The sequence below is a fragment of the Uloborus diversus genome, chromosome 6 (genome assembly GCF_026930045.1).
Source record: "Uloborus diversus isolate 005 chromosome 6, Udiv.v.3.1, whole genome shotgun sequence".
NCBI classification, from domain to species: Eukaryota; Metazoa; Arthropoda; class Arachnida; order Araneae; family Uloboridae; genus Uloborus; species Uloborus diversus.
In genome coordinates this window covers 137,199,582-137,215,459 of record NC_072736.1, presented here as the reverse complement: position 1 = coordinate 137,215,459, position 15,878 = coordinate 137,199,582, and the positions used below count along the sequence as shown (strand labels likewise).

The 15,878-nt window shown below is 31.1% G+C and overlaps 1 protein-coding gene across 1 annotated transcript in view; it reads left to right on the top strand.

Annotated features, from left to right (window-relative positions):
- Positions 1-1,735: 1,735 nt before the first annotated feature.
- The window catches only part of LOC129223803 (protein groucho-like), a 331,565-nt gene continuing 317,422 nt past the window's right edge, over positions 1,736-15,878 (top strand). Inside the window, exon 1 of the mRNA XM_054858158.1 lies at positions 1,736-1,789. Coding sequence (XP_054714133.1) covers positions 1,775-1,789 — 15 coding nt within the window. The 5' untranslated portion in view covers positions 1,736-1,774. The remainder of the gene's footprint in view (positions 1,790-15,878) is intronic.

The window sequence follows — 15,878 nt, the reverse complement described above, 5'->3', positions numbered from 1 at the left end:
GAAAGGGATCAGAATGCATTCCACATAAGGATGTAAAAAGCATAGGTTATAAAAAGACGATAACTGACTTGGTTTATTATTATTTAAAATTATACAGCTAGTTTATTCATAGATTTGAAAGTATGAAATGCACAGTTTAACGCACTTTATCGTCATAGCATTTTCCCGAATCTGCCTTTTAAAGTAAGAAAATCTAGGTTCAAAATTTACGTTTTCGTTACGAGCATTGTGTTAAATATTTGTTTCGTTCTCTTTTTACTTTTTTTTAAATTCTTGAAATGAATATTTCTATTTTTTTAAATTTTTGTTCGATAACTCTAATGAGTTTCTGACTTAATGATCACTCTTGTGTGTTTCTAACTGTAGAGTATGTAATATGTTTATAACTATAAGTATGTTATGCTAATCTTGTAAGCACTTCAAATTTTTGGTTATGCCCATCGTTCTAAGTATTTGTTCCGCTTTCTATTAAAAATAACTTTTTTAAAGCTCCTAGGAATTATTATTTTTATTTGGATGTATCTAACTTGCTTCTAACTACAACGTATATTATATGTTTATTACTATAGCTCCAGTAAATGCTTCATACTTTTGATTTTGAGCATGGTTCTAAATGTTTGTTCCGTTGTATTTTGAAAATCACTTTTTTTTAGAAATCCTAGTAATTGATATTTATACCTTTCATTGATTTAATTCTAACATATATGTATCACTGTGAGTGCGCCTTGCTAATCAAGCAAATGATTCATACTTTTGGTTTCGAACATAGTTCTAAATATGTATTTCGCCTCTATTGAAAATTACTTTTCTTAAATTCTAGCGATTGATATTTCTACTACTAATTTTTATTATGAAAAATATAACGTGTATCTAACCATATAATTTTTTATGACTATAAGTATGTACTGTTAACCAAGTAAATGTTTCTTAGAGAAAATATCAGTGTTTCAAGAATATACTGAGACATAACCTTTATTTTTATTAAGAGGGCAGAAATTTACACACTATTTTCGTTTTCTATGGGTTTTGTAGCTGAAAACCCTGTTACATTCATAAAAATCTTATTACTGAATAAATTACATATTTTTTTTTTTTTTTTGTTCTTTTGGGAAAGTGTACTTACTGCTTGACGTTCATGTCCAAGACATTAGTTCCCTGTTCCTAGCTGTTAACTACAGTCAATTCTCGACAATTCGAAGTCCCAAAGTATCTAAAACGTTCGAGTTGTTGGTGGTTTGAACTATGGGAAGTTTCCCTAACAGTCTTAAGAGTTTGGTGCCCAATGAAAACTTCGAGATAAAGGAATATTCGTGCCATAAGCTTCGAGTTATCGAGATCCAACTGCTGTCGAAATGCGCCTTAACAGTTACATTTATCTTCAACTGTTATATATAAGAATTGAAAGCAAACAAGAAATTTTCCTGATGAATTGCTTAACCTCATTGACTGCTTGCCTTGTCCCTTATGGCTTGCCAGTAAGTGACCTGTTGTCTCCAGGGGCGTGCACAGAAATTTTGGGGCCCTTCACAAATGACTTTTCCGGCCCTCCCTTTATATCGTTTACACCTATATTTCACCCCTAGATTTAAAAATATTGGGCCCCCTTCAGGTTCGAGCCCTGGTCAACAGGTGTCCCTTTTCCCCCCCTGTGCACGCCCCTGGTTGTCTCAGTGACCCATCGCAATGGTATTTTTCAATAGTAATTTTTCTCTTTCTTTACAAGGGGGACGGGATGCATCATTACAACTCATACGGAGCCCCTTCTCTGGTCACCATGCTGCCAAAAGAGGTATCGTAAAGACACATTTCAGTTGATTTCGCTAACTCTAGCGCAACTAACTTAATCGCTTCATTAACGTCTATCTTCGCTGTTGACATTCCTAACCTCAAACTGTTTTGAAGCCACATTTGAGTGATTGCCAAAAGAAACCTCGTAAAGACACCCAAATGTAGCTGATTTTGTCAACTCTAGCGCCACTAACTAATTCGCTTTATTAACGTCTATTTTCGCTGCTGACATTCTTAACATCAAATTGCTTTGGAGTTATGCTTGAGTTAGCATCGCAAAGGCGCAAATTAAGCTGATTTCTCCTTCTCTAGAGTCATTTACTTAATCGCTTCATCAACGTCTATCTTTGCTGCTGACGTACCGAACCTAAAACTGTTTTAAAGCTATATTTCAGCTTTACCAAAAGAAGTATTGTAAAGACACCCCAATTTAGTTGATTTCGTCAACTCTAGTGCCATTAACTTAATCGTTGTTTTAACCAGTGGTTGGAAGTAGCGCGCTACAAGTAGCGACGCTACTGTAGTAGCTACATTTTTGAGTAGTTTGTAGCGTAGCGCACTACTTTTTTAAAAAAGTAGTGTAGTGAGTAGTTAACTACAAAAAAATAGTAGTTTGTAGCGATTTCTGGAAACTACTTTTAAATAAACAGAAAACAAAACAAAAAAAAAGGTTCAAACGAAATTGATTGGCTTAAATTTTACACAAGTACATCAGCGGATGCAATGGGAAATAAGACTCATAAAAATACGAGCTGACCTCAGGCATTTCATTTTGACGCCACACGTTCTATCTGTTTGACGCCATTAGTTTTTTTGCCGTTGCAATTTTCATATTTCACCAATATTCATATTGCACTTGTTTTCGCGAAAATAAAGATATCGGTGATTTCGGGAGTTGAAAATTTGGTAAATTTTATATGAACTGATCGAAGATTAAATAACAAAAATATTTTAGCGAGGCTTAAATTTTTGACAGTATTCACCAAATAAAAAGAAGCTACTTAAAATGTTATAGAAAAGGATGAAATTGAACTGTTCTGGAGGACTTACAATAAATACGAGCATTACAGTGTGTGAGAGTATGATAACGGATATTTTTCTTAATGTCTTCTGATGAGCAAATTTATCAATCTTTTTTGTTCAATTCTCTTACGGTGTGTGTGTGTATCAGGATCCCCCCTCCCCCCCCAAAAAAATCGAAAGTTGATTTTTCAAGTCGCACACTCTCTTATATTGTATCCAAAAAAAAAAATCATATAATTTGAACAACGGCAGCAAGTGCTGATTATGTCTGAAAGTGTGAATCAGCACTTGTGTAATGCTAGGCCAAATTGAAATAAAATTGTTTTTTAGAAACTCAAAATTTCTGTTGATAAAACGTTGCTCCTATACCCCATATATGCACCACAAAAACATTTATTCAAATTAAAAATCATTTAGATATCCCACACGTGCCTAACATTTATAATTTTCTTCAAAAAATTAAGTTTTTGCTACATATTTTCAGAAATGTAAGATTTTACGAAATGAACAAGCTGAAAAATAAATAGTAAAGTAGAAAAGTAGTTAATTAGCGTTAAATAAAAATTTTTGTTTTCCTGCAATTTTTAAGTCTCCCACATAATACTCAAAGATCTGGTTTTTTTTTCAGGTTGAGTTAAATTTTTCATTTAAAATATATATATTTTTAATTATCAGTTTGTACTTGTTGATCTGCAAATGTGTTCGCCAGTAATTTTTAAACTTGATATTCTATTTAATTTTATATGTATTTTTTTAAAAGATAACTGGAAAAAAATCAATTTTTTAAATAAAATTATTAATTTTAGGTCAAGTGTGGCATATCTAAATGTTTTTTAATTTGATAAATGTTCTTGTGGTACATGTGGGGTGTTGGGTACAGGGGCAACGTTTTATGAACAGAAATTTCGAGCTTCTAAAAAAAGTTTTTTTTTTTTTCGATTTGGCTTAGCATACAAGTAGTTTTACACTTTCAGGTGCAAGTCGGCACGTATTGCCGTTGTGCAAATTATATGAAACTTTTTCTCACGATTGTTTTGACACAAGAGGAAAAATACAATTGTGTATGCGACTTGAAAAATTGACTTACATTTTTTGAGGGACAACCTATTGTGTATGCTTTTTATTTACTTATTTTTTGGAAAGTAGCGAAGTAGCGACTACATATCAAAAGTAGTTTGTAGTTGCTACATTTTGAAAAAAGTATTTGTAGTGAACTACATTTGTAACAAAGTAGTTGTAGTTCGCTACAAAAAAAATGTAGTTTTTCCAACCACTGGTTTTAACATCTATCTTCGCCGCTGACATTCCTAACATCAAATTGTTTTGGTGCTATATTTGGATTATTGCTAAAAGGAATATCGTAACAATACAAATTTAACTAAATTCGCTTTAACTCTAGCTCAACTAACTTAAAACGCTTCATTAACGTCTATTTACGCTGCTGACATTGCTAACATTAAATTTGGTTTGAAGCTACATTTGAGTTGTTGTTCAAAGAAGTATCGTAAAGGCTCAAAAGCTGATTTCGTCAACCCTAGCGGCATTAACTTAATCGCTTTATTAATGCCTATCTTTACTGCTTATATTTCTAACATGAAACTGTTTTGGAACTATATTTCAGTTTTTACCAAAAGAAATATCGTAAAGATATAAATTTAGCTGATTTCTCTAACTCTAGCGCAGCTAACTTAAACGTTTCATTAACGGCTATCTTCGCTGCTGAATTCCTTACATTAAATTGTTTTGAAGACATGGTTGAGTTATTATCAAAAGTATTGTGAAGATACAAATTTAGCAGATTTCGCTGACTCTAGCGCAACTAACTTAAACACTTCTTTAACGTCTATCTTCGCTGCCGACATTCCTAAATTCAAATTGGTTTGAAACTATATTTGAGCATTTTGCAAAAGCTATAAATGCATATACCTTATAAATACAAATACCTCAATTACATACTTCATCTGATTTCGCTAACTCTAGTGCAACTAAATTAATCGCTTCCTTAACGTCTGTCTTCGTTGTTGACATTCCTAACATCAAGCTGTTTTGGAGCCATGTTTTTAAGTTATTGTCAGAAGTACCGTAAAGACCTTTTTCTGCTGAATTCGCTACCTCTAACGCGACAAACTTAATCCCTTTATTAATGTTTATCTTTACTGCTGATAGTCCTAATATGAAATTGTTTTGGAGTTATATATATGAGTTATTGCCAAAAGAGGTGTCGTAAAGACACATTTAATTTGATTTCGCTAACTCTAACTCAACTAACTTAATCGCTCCTTAACGTCTATCTTCGCTGCTGACATTCCTAACAACAAATGGTTTTGGATATGGTTGAATTATTGTCAGAAGTATCCGAAACACGCATTTCTGTTGAATTCTCTACCTCTAGCGTGACAAACTTAATCCTTTTATCAATGTCTATCTGCACTGCTGATAGTCCTAACATAAAATTGTTTTGGAGTTATATTTGTGTTATTGCCAAAAGAGATATAGTTAGGACATATTTCAGCTGATTTAACTATCTCTAGCTGCACTAACTCAATCGCTTCATTAACATCTATCTTCGCTGCTAACATTACTAACATCAAATTACTTTGGTGCTATCTCCGAGTTATTACCGCTTTCATTTATATATTTCTAATGATATTATTATTTTACTCATTATGATTTTCAAATTTGGAAAGGAAAGGAAAGACAGTTGAACTGTTTGAGTTAAAAGAATGCTTGTTAAACTAAAAATCGATCTACTAAAAGATATATTGCAAAAACATAACTGAGAAGATTTCCTAACTCTAACTCAACTAACTAGGGTGCTTCGTTAAGATTTGTCTTCTTTGCTGCGATTCATTACAATAAAGTAGTTTAGAGTTGTCTCTCAGCTTTTCCTTCTACCTTCTCTCTGTTAATCATATTTTTTCGATTCTGATTTCAGTGCTTCATTTTAGCAGGCAGCTAACATACCTAACTAACACTCAATTATTTTGGAGCTGTGCTATTAACTACTCCTACTCTGCCCTCCCTTTTTAACCACATTTTTGGATTTTTGTTGTTTGAGTTTCAAAAAGTTGAAAGATATGTTATGATGTTTAAATGAGGAGAATATATGGGAACCCATGAATCGTGTTACTAAATGATTCGGGCTAAATGATTCGTGTTATCTTCAAAACTTACGTTAGTTAATTTTGGCAACTCTGATGCTTCTGATTTCAGTACATCATTTTATGACATATCTACACAGCTAACACACTAGCACTTGATTGTTTTGACCTGTCCTTTGAGCTACTCCCTCTCTTCACATTTTTTTAATAATCATGATTTTAGATTTTTTTTGTTTGAATTTGGAAAAAACAAAAGATAATATTTTTTTAACGTGGAGAATGGTTGGGGACAGCCCGAATCAAGCTTTCTAGTAAATTATCGTGAATGGTAACTATTCACGATAATTTCAGCTAATTTCGTTAACTCTAATGCTACTAATTTCAGCATTTCATTTTACTCGATATCTTCAGAACTAACATCCCTAATATTCAGTTTATTTAGCTGTCTTTTGAGCTACCTCCCCCCCTCTTTCTCTGTAGTATGTTATTGGTATCTTAATGGTTTAAAATTGAAAACATATAAAGGAATATTGTGTTGTGAAGTGATGATTTTCCCTTTATTTGAATGATTTTTACTTTCTTCTGTATAAAAAGGATGTACAAAAAAAAAAGGAAAAACAAGAAAAAAAAGGAGATTAAAATAAAAAAATAAATAAATTTTGTGTGGTTTATAACGCAATAAGTATTGCAAAAAAAAAAAAAAAAAGAGGAACGTGACCGTTATTTCAATTACCGAAAAGTATACCCCATTCTTGATTGCTGAAATATTGTTCTTACTAATCGGCAAATATGGTATTTCCAATGCTATTGGAAATCAATATTACGCATATTTTATTTGAAGAAATTTCTTTAGGTTTTGCATGTTGTATTTGCAAGACGCTAAAAAGTTCTGAAATTTTTTAGATTTTATTACTGTTGTAATGCATTTTTACCTGGTGTAACGCAATTTTCATCCTGGTTATTACTTAAAAGAGAGCTAAACGCAGCATTTTTTACATTATTAAGGGTGGCTTTTAGCTGGTTTGCGTAATTCCTGGGAAGTTAAAAGGTTTCTTATTGGGATCGTGATGAAATCAGGAATGAAAATTGCGTTATTTCTTTACTAAGGGGGTAAAACCTCCTTACCTTTGAGATGACCTTTCTGAGACTCTAATTATATTAAATACTATGTAGCTGTCAATGTATTTTTACAAAAATAAAAAATAGCTGCATCTTTAGAGGTATTTGCAATATCTACTGTATTGCGTGAAATAATAACATGAAACAATTCCATGGCCAGGGCTTTTTTTTTTACAAATGTAACACACATTGTTAAACCTTAGTTGAGGAATAAATAAAATATTTAATATGTACTAAGAGTGGAAGTTATAGTGACTGACGTACCATACGACTTTGGCGTTTGGCTTAAAAACCTTTCTGAGACCCTAATTATATTAAATACTAAGTAAATGTCAATATATTTTTTCAGAAATAAAGAATAGTTTTGTCTTTGGGAAGTATTTGAAATATCTACTTGTATTGTGTGGAAAAAAAAAACTTGAATCGATACCATGGCCAGGGTTTTTTCACAAAAGTAACACACATTGTTAAACACAGTGTTGAGGAGAACATACAATACAGTAAAACCCAGATTTTGCGTCCCACGAATCTACGTTTTTCCCTCATTTATCGTTTTTTCATTTGTTCCCATCATCAGTTTTGCAACTATGTATTTTACGTTTTTTAAACTTAGTCCCTTGAGAAATGTAAAATTGGGATTTCACTGCATATAATGTGTACTAAGAATGGCAGTTAGGAATGAAGTACCACCTAAACTTGGCTTTTAAAATTTTTAAAAGCAACTAAGAAGATTGTGAGCAAATTTTATGAAAAATCTATAGCTAAAGCTGATTCGTATAATTTTGATTCGTTATTAAGGAAAATATGTACAAAACGTGAGAAAAAGTTACACGAAACTGAATTTCTTAAGCGAACATCAATACATAAAGCGATGCAGAGTAACGAAGAAAAATCATTTGAATACACAGGTTATGCATATGAGATAGAAGCTTGATTGCCTTCGGCCTAAAATTAGTACACCATTTTGAACTTTTTATGTCTGTTTTATTTTTGATTATAGTTAACTAATGTAATCCTCATATTTAAAAAAGCAATAAGTATCATAAGCATGAAGTTCGTTTTCGTTATAAATTTGTTCCTCCATGTAGAATTTCCCAACTAAAAAAAGTGCTTCACGATTGGAAAAAAAAGAGCTTGGACTTAGCTTAAAAGTAGTGCTCCATGTTGAACCTTTCAGCTCCAAAGTGTTCCGCGAATTGAAAGCGTTGAGGGGTTTGACTCTTGTCTTGAATTTTTTTTATTACTTATTGTAACTAATGTGTTTTTAAAATTGAAAAAAAAAAAGATCAATAAAATCATAAGCATGAAATGCTCTCATTTATTGTAATTTGGCATTAGAAAATGCTCGCTAATCAGGAAAGTGATCGCTCAAATCTCATAAATACAGTGATAATCGAGGCAGCCGATAAAACATGCATGTTCAGTTGTTCCACACAGTAAGAACCAGCGCCCTGTATTCACAAGCTGTTTTCTTTCTAAGCTTGTGCTCCATGTTTAATTTCCTATCTGAAAAATACTCACGATTGATGGAAAGGATTGACTCCTAGTTTCCATTAAAACAAAGAGCTGATATGAAGAAGGTTGAGAATTCCTTGCTTCACTTAAACTGGGAATTTGAATTGTTTTAGCTTAAAATTTGTGCTCCATTTTGAACTTTTCAGCTCTAAAGTGCTTCGTGAATAGAACACTTTGAGATTAAACTCTGGTATTGGCATTTATTACTATTATTATTTTTGTTTTCAGTTACTAATGTGCTTTTCAAATCGGGAAGAAAAATCAATAAATCACAAGCATGTAATCCTCTCGTTTTTTTTACATTTGTTCATTAGAAAAGCTCGCTGATCAGGAAAACGATCGCTCAACTCTCATAAATACGGTGATAATCGAGGCAACCAATAAACCCATGGCTGTTCAGATGTTTAAGACAGTAAAAACCAGCGATCTGAAATTGAATATTTAAGTCGTTTTCTTTATAAATTAGTGTTAAATGTTGAACTTCCCATTTGAAAAATACTTCACGCTTGAAGAAAAGATTAACCCTAGATTTACTCCTAGTTTTCATTAGAAAAAGTGTTGATATAAAGGAGGTTAATAACTCTTTGCATGACTTAATTTGGTCTTTCGAACTGCTTTAGCTTAAAATTTAAGCTCTTCGTTGAACTTTTCAGTTCTAGTGCTTCGCGAATGGAAAACTTTGAGATTCAACTCTGGTCTTGGCATTTTTTATTGTTCTTATTGAGCAATCATGATTACTTATTGCTTTCATTTGACTGTTATATGCTATGGTTTTGATATGCTAGGGTATTATTTTCCGCCAGCACCCTCTGCAGCATCACCGTCGACCGGCTGCTCACGACGCTGCTCCTCTAGCGAAAGCCATCGCCAGGTTGCATCCATATCCTACACTTACACGCATACATACACGCACGTACAAACAAACACAAACATACATACAGCTACACACATACACAAACATACACACACACGCATACATACATACAGACACCTACACATATGCACACACCTACACACAACTACCCACACACTCATGCCTGCACACAGACACAAACACATATGCCTACACACACATACACATTCCCCCCCTACCACAAACACTCATACATGCACACACACAAACACACTCGCCTACATACACACACTCGTGATTGCGAAAAACATAATTTGAATTCCACATGTCAAAATTCAAGTTAATTTTTAATTTTTTTTTATTTTCAGTTACTAATGTACTCGCCAAATTGGTAGAAAAACCAATAAAACCACAAGCAGAAAGTGCATTTTTGCGTTAGTGCATTAGAAAATGCTCGTTAATCAGGAAAGCGATCGCTCACCTGTGATAATCGACGCAGAAGATAAACCCATGCCTGTTTAGATGTTCTGGACAATTAGAACCAGTGATCTGAATTTTAATTGTTAAATAGTTTTCTTCATAAATTCGCGCTTCGTATTGAATTTCCTATCAGAAAAATTATTTGCGATTGAAGAAAAGTTTGACATCTGGACTTACTACGAGTTTCCATTACAAAAAGTACTGGAATGAAGAAAGTTGAGAACTCCTTGCATGATTTCAATTATTCATTTGAATTGATTTAGTTTCAAATTCGTGCTCTACGTTGAACTTTTAAGTCTTAAAGTACTTCGCGAATGAAAACTGGAAGCTTCAATTCTGGTCTTATTATTTTTTATAACTTTATTTTTGTTTTCAGTTACTAATGTATTCCTTAAATTGGGAGAAAAATCAATAAAATCACAAGCATGAAGTCCTCTCGTTTATTGCATTTGTGCATTAGAAAATGCTCGCTAATCAGGAAAGCGATCGCTCAACTCTCATAAATACAGTGATAATCGAGGCAGCCGATAAAACATGCATGTTTAGATGTCCCAGACAGTAAGCGGATATTTGATTCCGAAAAAGCTCCTCAAGCGGGACTAATGGGAAGCGGACGTGATTTGCGGGCACATATTCTACTGAGTCATCGATGATTTATTAATTTTCTGTCTCCAATGTCTGGATACACCTTGTCACATGACTCGTTGCTGAGGGATATGTTTCCACTATTCTCCGAGGAGTTGGGTAATGAAACACGGGGAAGCGATAAAAGCCAAGATTGCGTTTCTGTAGAGGTGTCATGTTTTGGGAGAGGAAGTACTGAGGAAGGAAGATTAAATGAAAGACTCCAGATTATTGTTTTGCTTTGTTTTTTTGTGAACTGGTGATAGTTTGCTCCGTGTCATAAACTGTGATTGTTTCTGAGGAAGATTTTTTTCCTTTCAGTACAGAATTACAACCTGATTTGAGATTTTCAAATCATGTTGTTGTTTTGTAATAAATTTATGCTCATATATCCATAAGTGTGTCTGTGTTTGTGTGCATATAAATGTAAATGTGCTGTCAAGATGAGAAATTATTTTACCTTATTATAATAACTAGTTTTCTTCCAGAGGTCGAAACTCGACCATAATTCCTTCAGGGTACATTTTTTTTACCGGCTATTCATCTGAATCAAACTCCATTCGCGTAGAAAGTCTTTTAGGGCAAAAATGAGTTTTTAATTGATGTCTCTGTTAATTATCTTCTATTTTCAAAATTTTTCATTGATAAAACTAAAACTGGCCAATAGCCACTAAACAAATAAATAATGAAGAAAGTGGTGCAAGAAAATCGATCGACAAATAGAGGAGAAAATGGTTCCAAAAGTTTTTCCTTCACGTGCAGTTATATAAAGATAATAATAAACGGAAGAAAACTGCGATACAAAATTTTGTTACACTTTATAGTTAACTTTTTTCATAGCATTTAAATTTAGTAGTTTCGCAGACTACTGTATCATGTTTAACTCGTTTTTGTTTTACATTGTTATCACAATTTAAATTAACTTTCTTTTTTTAACTATTACTTCCAGTCACCATTTTTCATGTTCTTTTGTAGCAAGAGCAGTTTTTTTTTTTTTAAATCGAGACCGTGTGAACTTTTTTTATGCAAAATACCGGTATTTAATCGTAGCAAGTACCCCCTTCTCGAATTTGTAAAATGTATCCCTTAATGACAATTCTTAGTTGGTTTGACAGTATGAAAGTGCAGTAGTGTACAGCAGAAAGTACAGCACTCACGACTCTTCAAAAAAAAAAAAAAACCTTTCCGGCAACATTTTATTATTTTTTTAATATGACCCTCAACGTTCAAATTAAAAAAAAAAGATTAAATTTAGAAATTATTCAACATTAATTTTAAGCTAAAATATTAATTGGTGTTACATATTTTGTGTGAACATATTGGTTTTAAATATTCTCTACAGGGTTCCAAATTATCATGAAATTTTCGAAAATATTCGATATTTTGATATGTATCGGATATTTTGATATATATCCGATATTTTTAAGTAACACAAACTAAAGTCTTCAAAATAGTAAATGCATCCTGAAATTACTCTTTATTTTGTTATATTATAACTACAATATGTAGACTTAAAGTTAAAAATTCTTTCATTATTTATACCTAAAATTTCATTTTGCATTTCTATCAATTTTAATGGAGTTAATTTAGCATTAGCTGTTTTACTCATTTTTTTTCTGTTAGCTACTTTTACAGTTATATGACTCAAAAATAAATAATATACATTAGTCAGTGCGCAGTCATTAGACAGTTTCATTTTTTTTGACCGATGTTTAATTAATTAATTAGGCACATTTAATATGAATTAAAATTGTTACCTTACTAATAAGTTTATGAATACGAAATACAAGTAAAAAAGTAATATTATATTACAGTAAAACCTGTCTACAACAATAATGTTGGGACCTAAAAAATATTATGTACAGGTTATCGTTATAGACAGTTTGGTTATCATGTTGACATTTTGCTGGAACCAAGAAAAATATTGTTACAGACAGGTTCATTGTTATAGACAGTATTGTTATACACAGGTTTCACTGTATTTTGTTATGTTAATGATGTATCATAAAAATATAGTACATAACATTTTGGTTATTTTTAATAATAAATGAACAATATTACTATGATTAATATGCTTTTTGTATTAAAAATACCATAGTTGAAAAAATAAATATCGAAAATATCAAAATATCATGATATTTTCAAAATAAATATCAGATATATATCGTGATATATATTATGATGACTGATATGACGACTGATATATATCGGTGAACCCTGATTCTCTACCAAATTTTATTTATATAAAAGTTATTTCAAAATTGTCCAACAATTTCCTTTGCTTAGATATTTGATATTTGTTAATATTTTTTATGATAACATTTATTTTAAGGAAGTGTCCATAAACTTTCATATACCAGTTACATGTAACTTAAAAATTCCATCTCAAATCTTCTTTGCTTGTATGTTAAACGATATCACCTTTTAAATGCAAAGTGTATTTAATAAAAAAGTTAGCTAGATAATTTTCTTTGCTTAGTTATTGAAGTAACACTTTATGCGAGAGCTTTGGAATTCTGATTCGAAACCATTTAGTGTGTCGGAAGTGACGTAGTTGCTTTTAATTGTTGCTCAAAACAATGAAAAATAATAGTAATTACAAAGTTAAAATTCTTCCGTTTTGCCTTCTCCATGTTGCCAAAAATTGTTGCAAAAAAAAAGAAAGAAAATAATAGTAATTACATGGTTATTATTTTTTTTTAATGAGAAATTAATTTCGAGGCTGAAGCTAAACAAGCATATAATTGTGATTTCTGTTCATTTTAAACATTTCAAATAATGCAGGTTTCCAAAGATTTCTTTGGTTCAATTCAAGTCATCAGTTTAAAAGCGTAATCTACATTGCTTAAGTTTAGCCTTTAAACTAGTTTAACTTTTATTAACAAAATTGACATTGTATTTACTATTATTTTACATTGTTTTTGGCACAATTAAAAGTCGGATTTCAATTGTTCAGTTTTCTTGTTAATAATCTATTTTCTTCATTTAACTATACATTTTTGTTGTGAATATGCCTGAGTCAGGCAGAAAGAACAAGGGCGTGGCGTGAGAGAAAACGGACGGGTGAAGTGACAGTTCAGAATGTAAAAAAAAAAAAAAAAAAGTTGAACTTCTATCATGTGTCTTTGCGACACAGTTTTTAAAAATATTTTTTTATCGTTTTTCACAACTTTTACATTGATAGGTTGAATTTCTAAGTTACCCAACAAATATTCCTTGCTTAGGTGAATTTTTTTTAACTGCCTACTTTAATAAAAGGAAATATAATACAAAAGGAATTGCTTTCAAATTTATCAAATTCCGTATTTTCGCCTCCACGACGTCCCAAGACATTAAAACATCTCTTTTGTAAGAACAAATACGTTTAAATACATTTAACTCCTTGTTGCACCTACCTAATTGGTTCTACTTTGCTCGAAAAATCACATTTTTTTTAAAAATAAAGATAAGGGAGGAATTTTTTTAAGGGTAGTGAGCTAAAAGAAGAAACACATATTCCAATGCCTGATAATTTTTTGATTTGTCCTTTAAAAATAGTTTTGGAAACATTATTTTTCTTGCATTTCAATTTAAATCCACGAAGATTTTGGAAGATATTCTCTTTATTGAAAGGCGGTACGAAGTTATACTTCATTAAATATTCCAGAAATAACGTTATCTTGTACTTAGGTGTGAGTTATGTGAAATATATTTAACTTATCTTTTTAAATCTAGGTTTTCTTGTTATAAAAGTATTGATACTGCTGTTTAAAAGCTTTAATTTATTTTATGCACAGGAAAGAAAAAAACTTTTTTAATTTATCATGAGGGGTTTCTTTGTGTGTGTGTGTGTGTTTGAGTTCAACTGATGAGGAAATGTTGATTAGAACAAATGTTAAAATTTTCATTCAATGTTGATTTTGATGAAATTTTAATCATTTATTCTGAATTTATAATACTAAGTGGGACCAGACTCTTGACCTATTTCACTTCAAGTAATATTTTCACATTATAGTGTAAAACGTCAATACGTAATGATTTAGTTTTGTTAGACATTTTGAAAAACCTGCAATTTTTGTTGACAATTTTACAGCAACTTTACACATACTGATCAAAGATGCTAATACAAGTTGTTGTTTATGTTTGAAGTAAAAAAAAAAAAAAACCCTTTCTGTTACAATCTCAATGTGTCATGATGGAAAATGCTGATTTAAATACATGTTAATATAGAGTGCCAATTATAAATTAAATTTTGTCAGAGATTTAATAAAAAATCGCTGTTTATTTTTATTTATTTATTTATTTATTATTATTATTATTATTATTATTATTATTATTATTTTTACTTCGTTTAAATCCTAGTGCTTATTTGGGCAATCTCAGTGTTTTGTTGGGAAACATGTCGAAATGATGTCACTTATGTCAAAATAGATTGCAAACAAATTTTTCATTTTGTGAAAGATTTAAAAAAAAAAAAACTCTTTTTTTTTGAGAATTTTGTTTTTAGCAATATCTACTAATTTATTATAATGATATATTGTAATGCAAAAGGAAAATATAGACTACTTTCTTTAGAAAAATATATATGAAACAACATCTCCCTTTTTTTAAAAGTGAGAATTTTGTTTGCAACAAGTGCTCTTCATTTGGGTGATTGTTAGATTCAGTATGAAACTTAAAAAACCATAATGGTTCTAATTAAAATTTAATGCTTCATTCAGATTTCGTACGACAAGTATATTGACATTTTTTAACTTCGTTTTCTTTAATTTCTAATGTAGTTTTGTACAAAATGCTGGTTTATTACTTACTACTCCAAGTTAAATATTTAAGTTGACTCACGTGACGGGTAATAGATCTTTTCCTTTATTTAAACGTTAAAGAGCGTTTTATTACAAATAAATGTTAAATGAATGAATTACTTACGTTTTAACGCACAAAAATTGCAAATTACTGAGGACACGTGCTTCGGCGTTTCAAAGAACCTCTTTTTCCATCAAAGTGTGAGCTTTTGGATGAATATTAATCTTATTTCAATATTGATTACAACAAAATTATATTGAACAAGTCAAAATAGCTCAGTGCTTTATATTGATGTCATTGGATGGGAGGGGGAGTAAAGAAATTAGAATTTCAAAAAATAGATTTTGGCACTTGTTAAGTTAAAATGTTTATTATTATCTACATTCAGTTAATCATCTGCAAAAATTTTTTTTTTTCGAAAGTGTGAAAGGCCGCAGATAATCCGTTTTTAATAAATGTATTTCTTTTGAACTCAAATATTTTATTTATTTATTTATTTGAACCCAAACAAATGTTAAATGAATGAATTACTTACGTTTCAATGAACAAAAATTGCAAATTACTGCAGACACGTGTTTCGGTGATACAAGGAA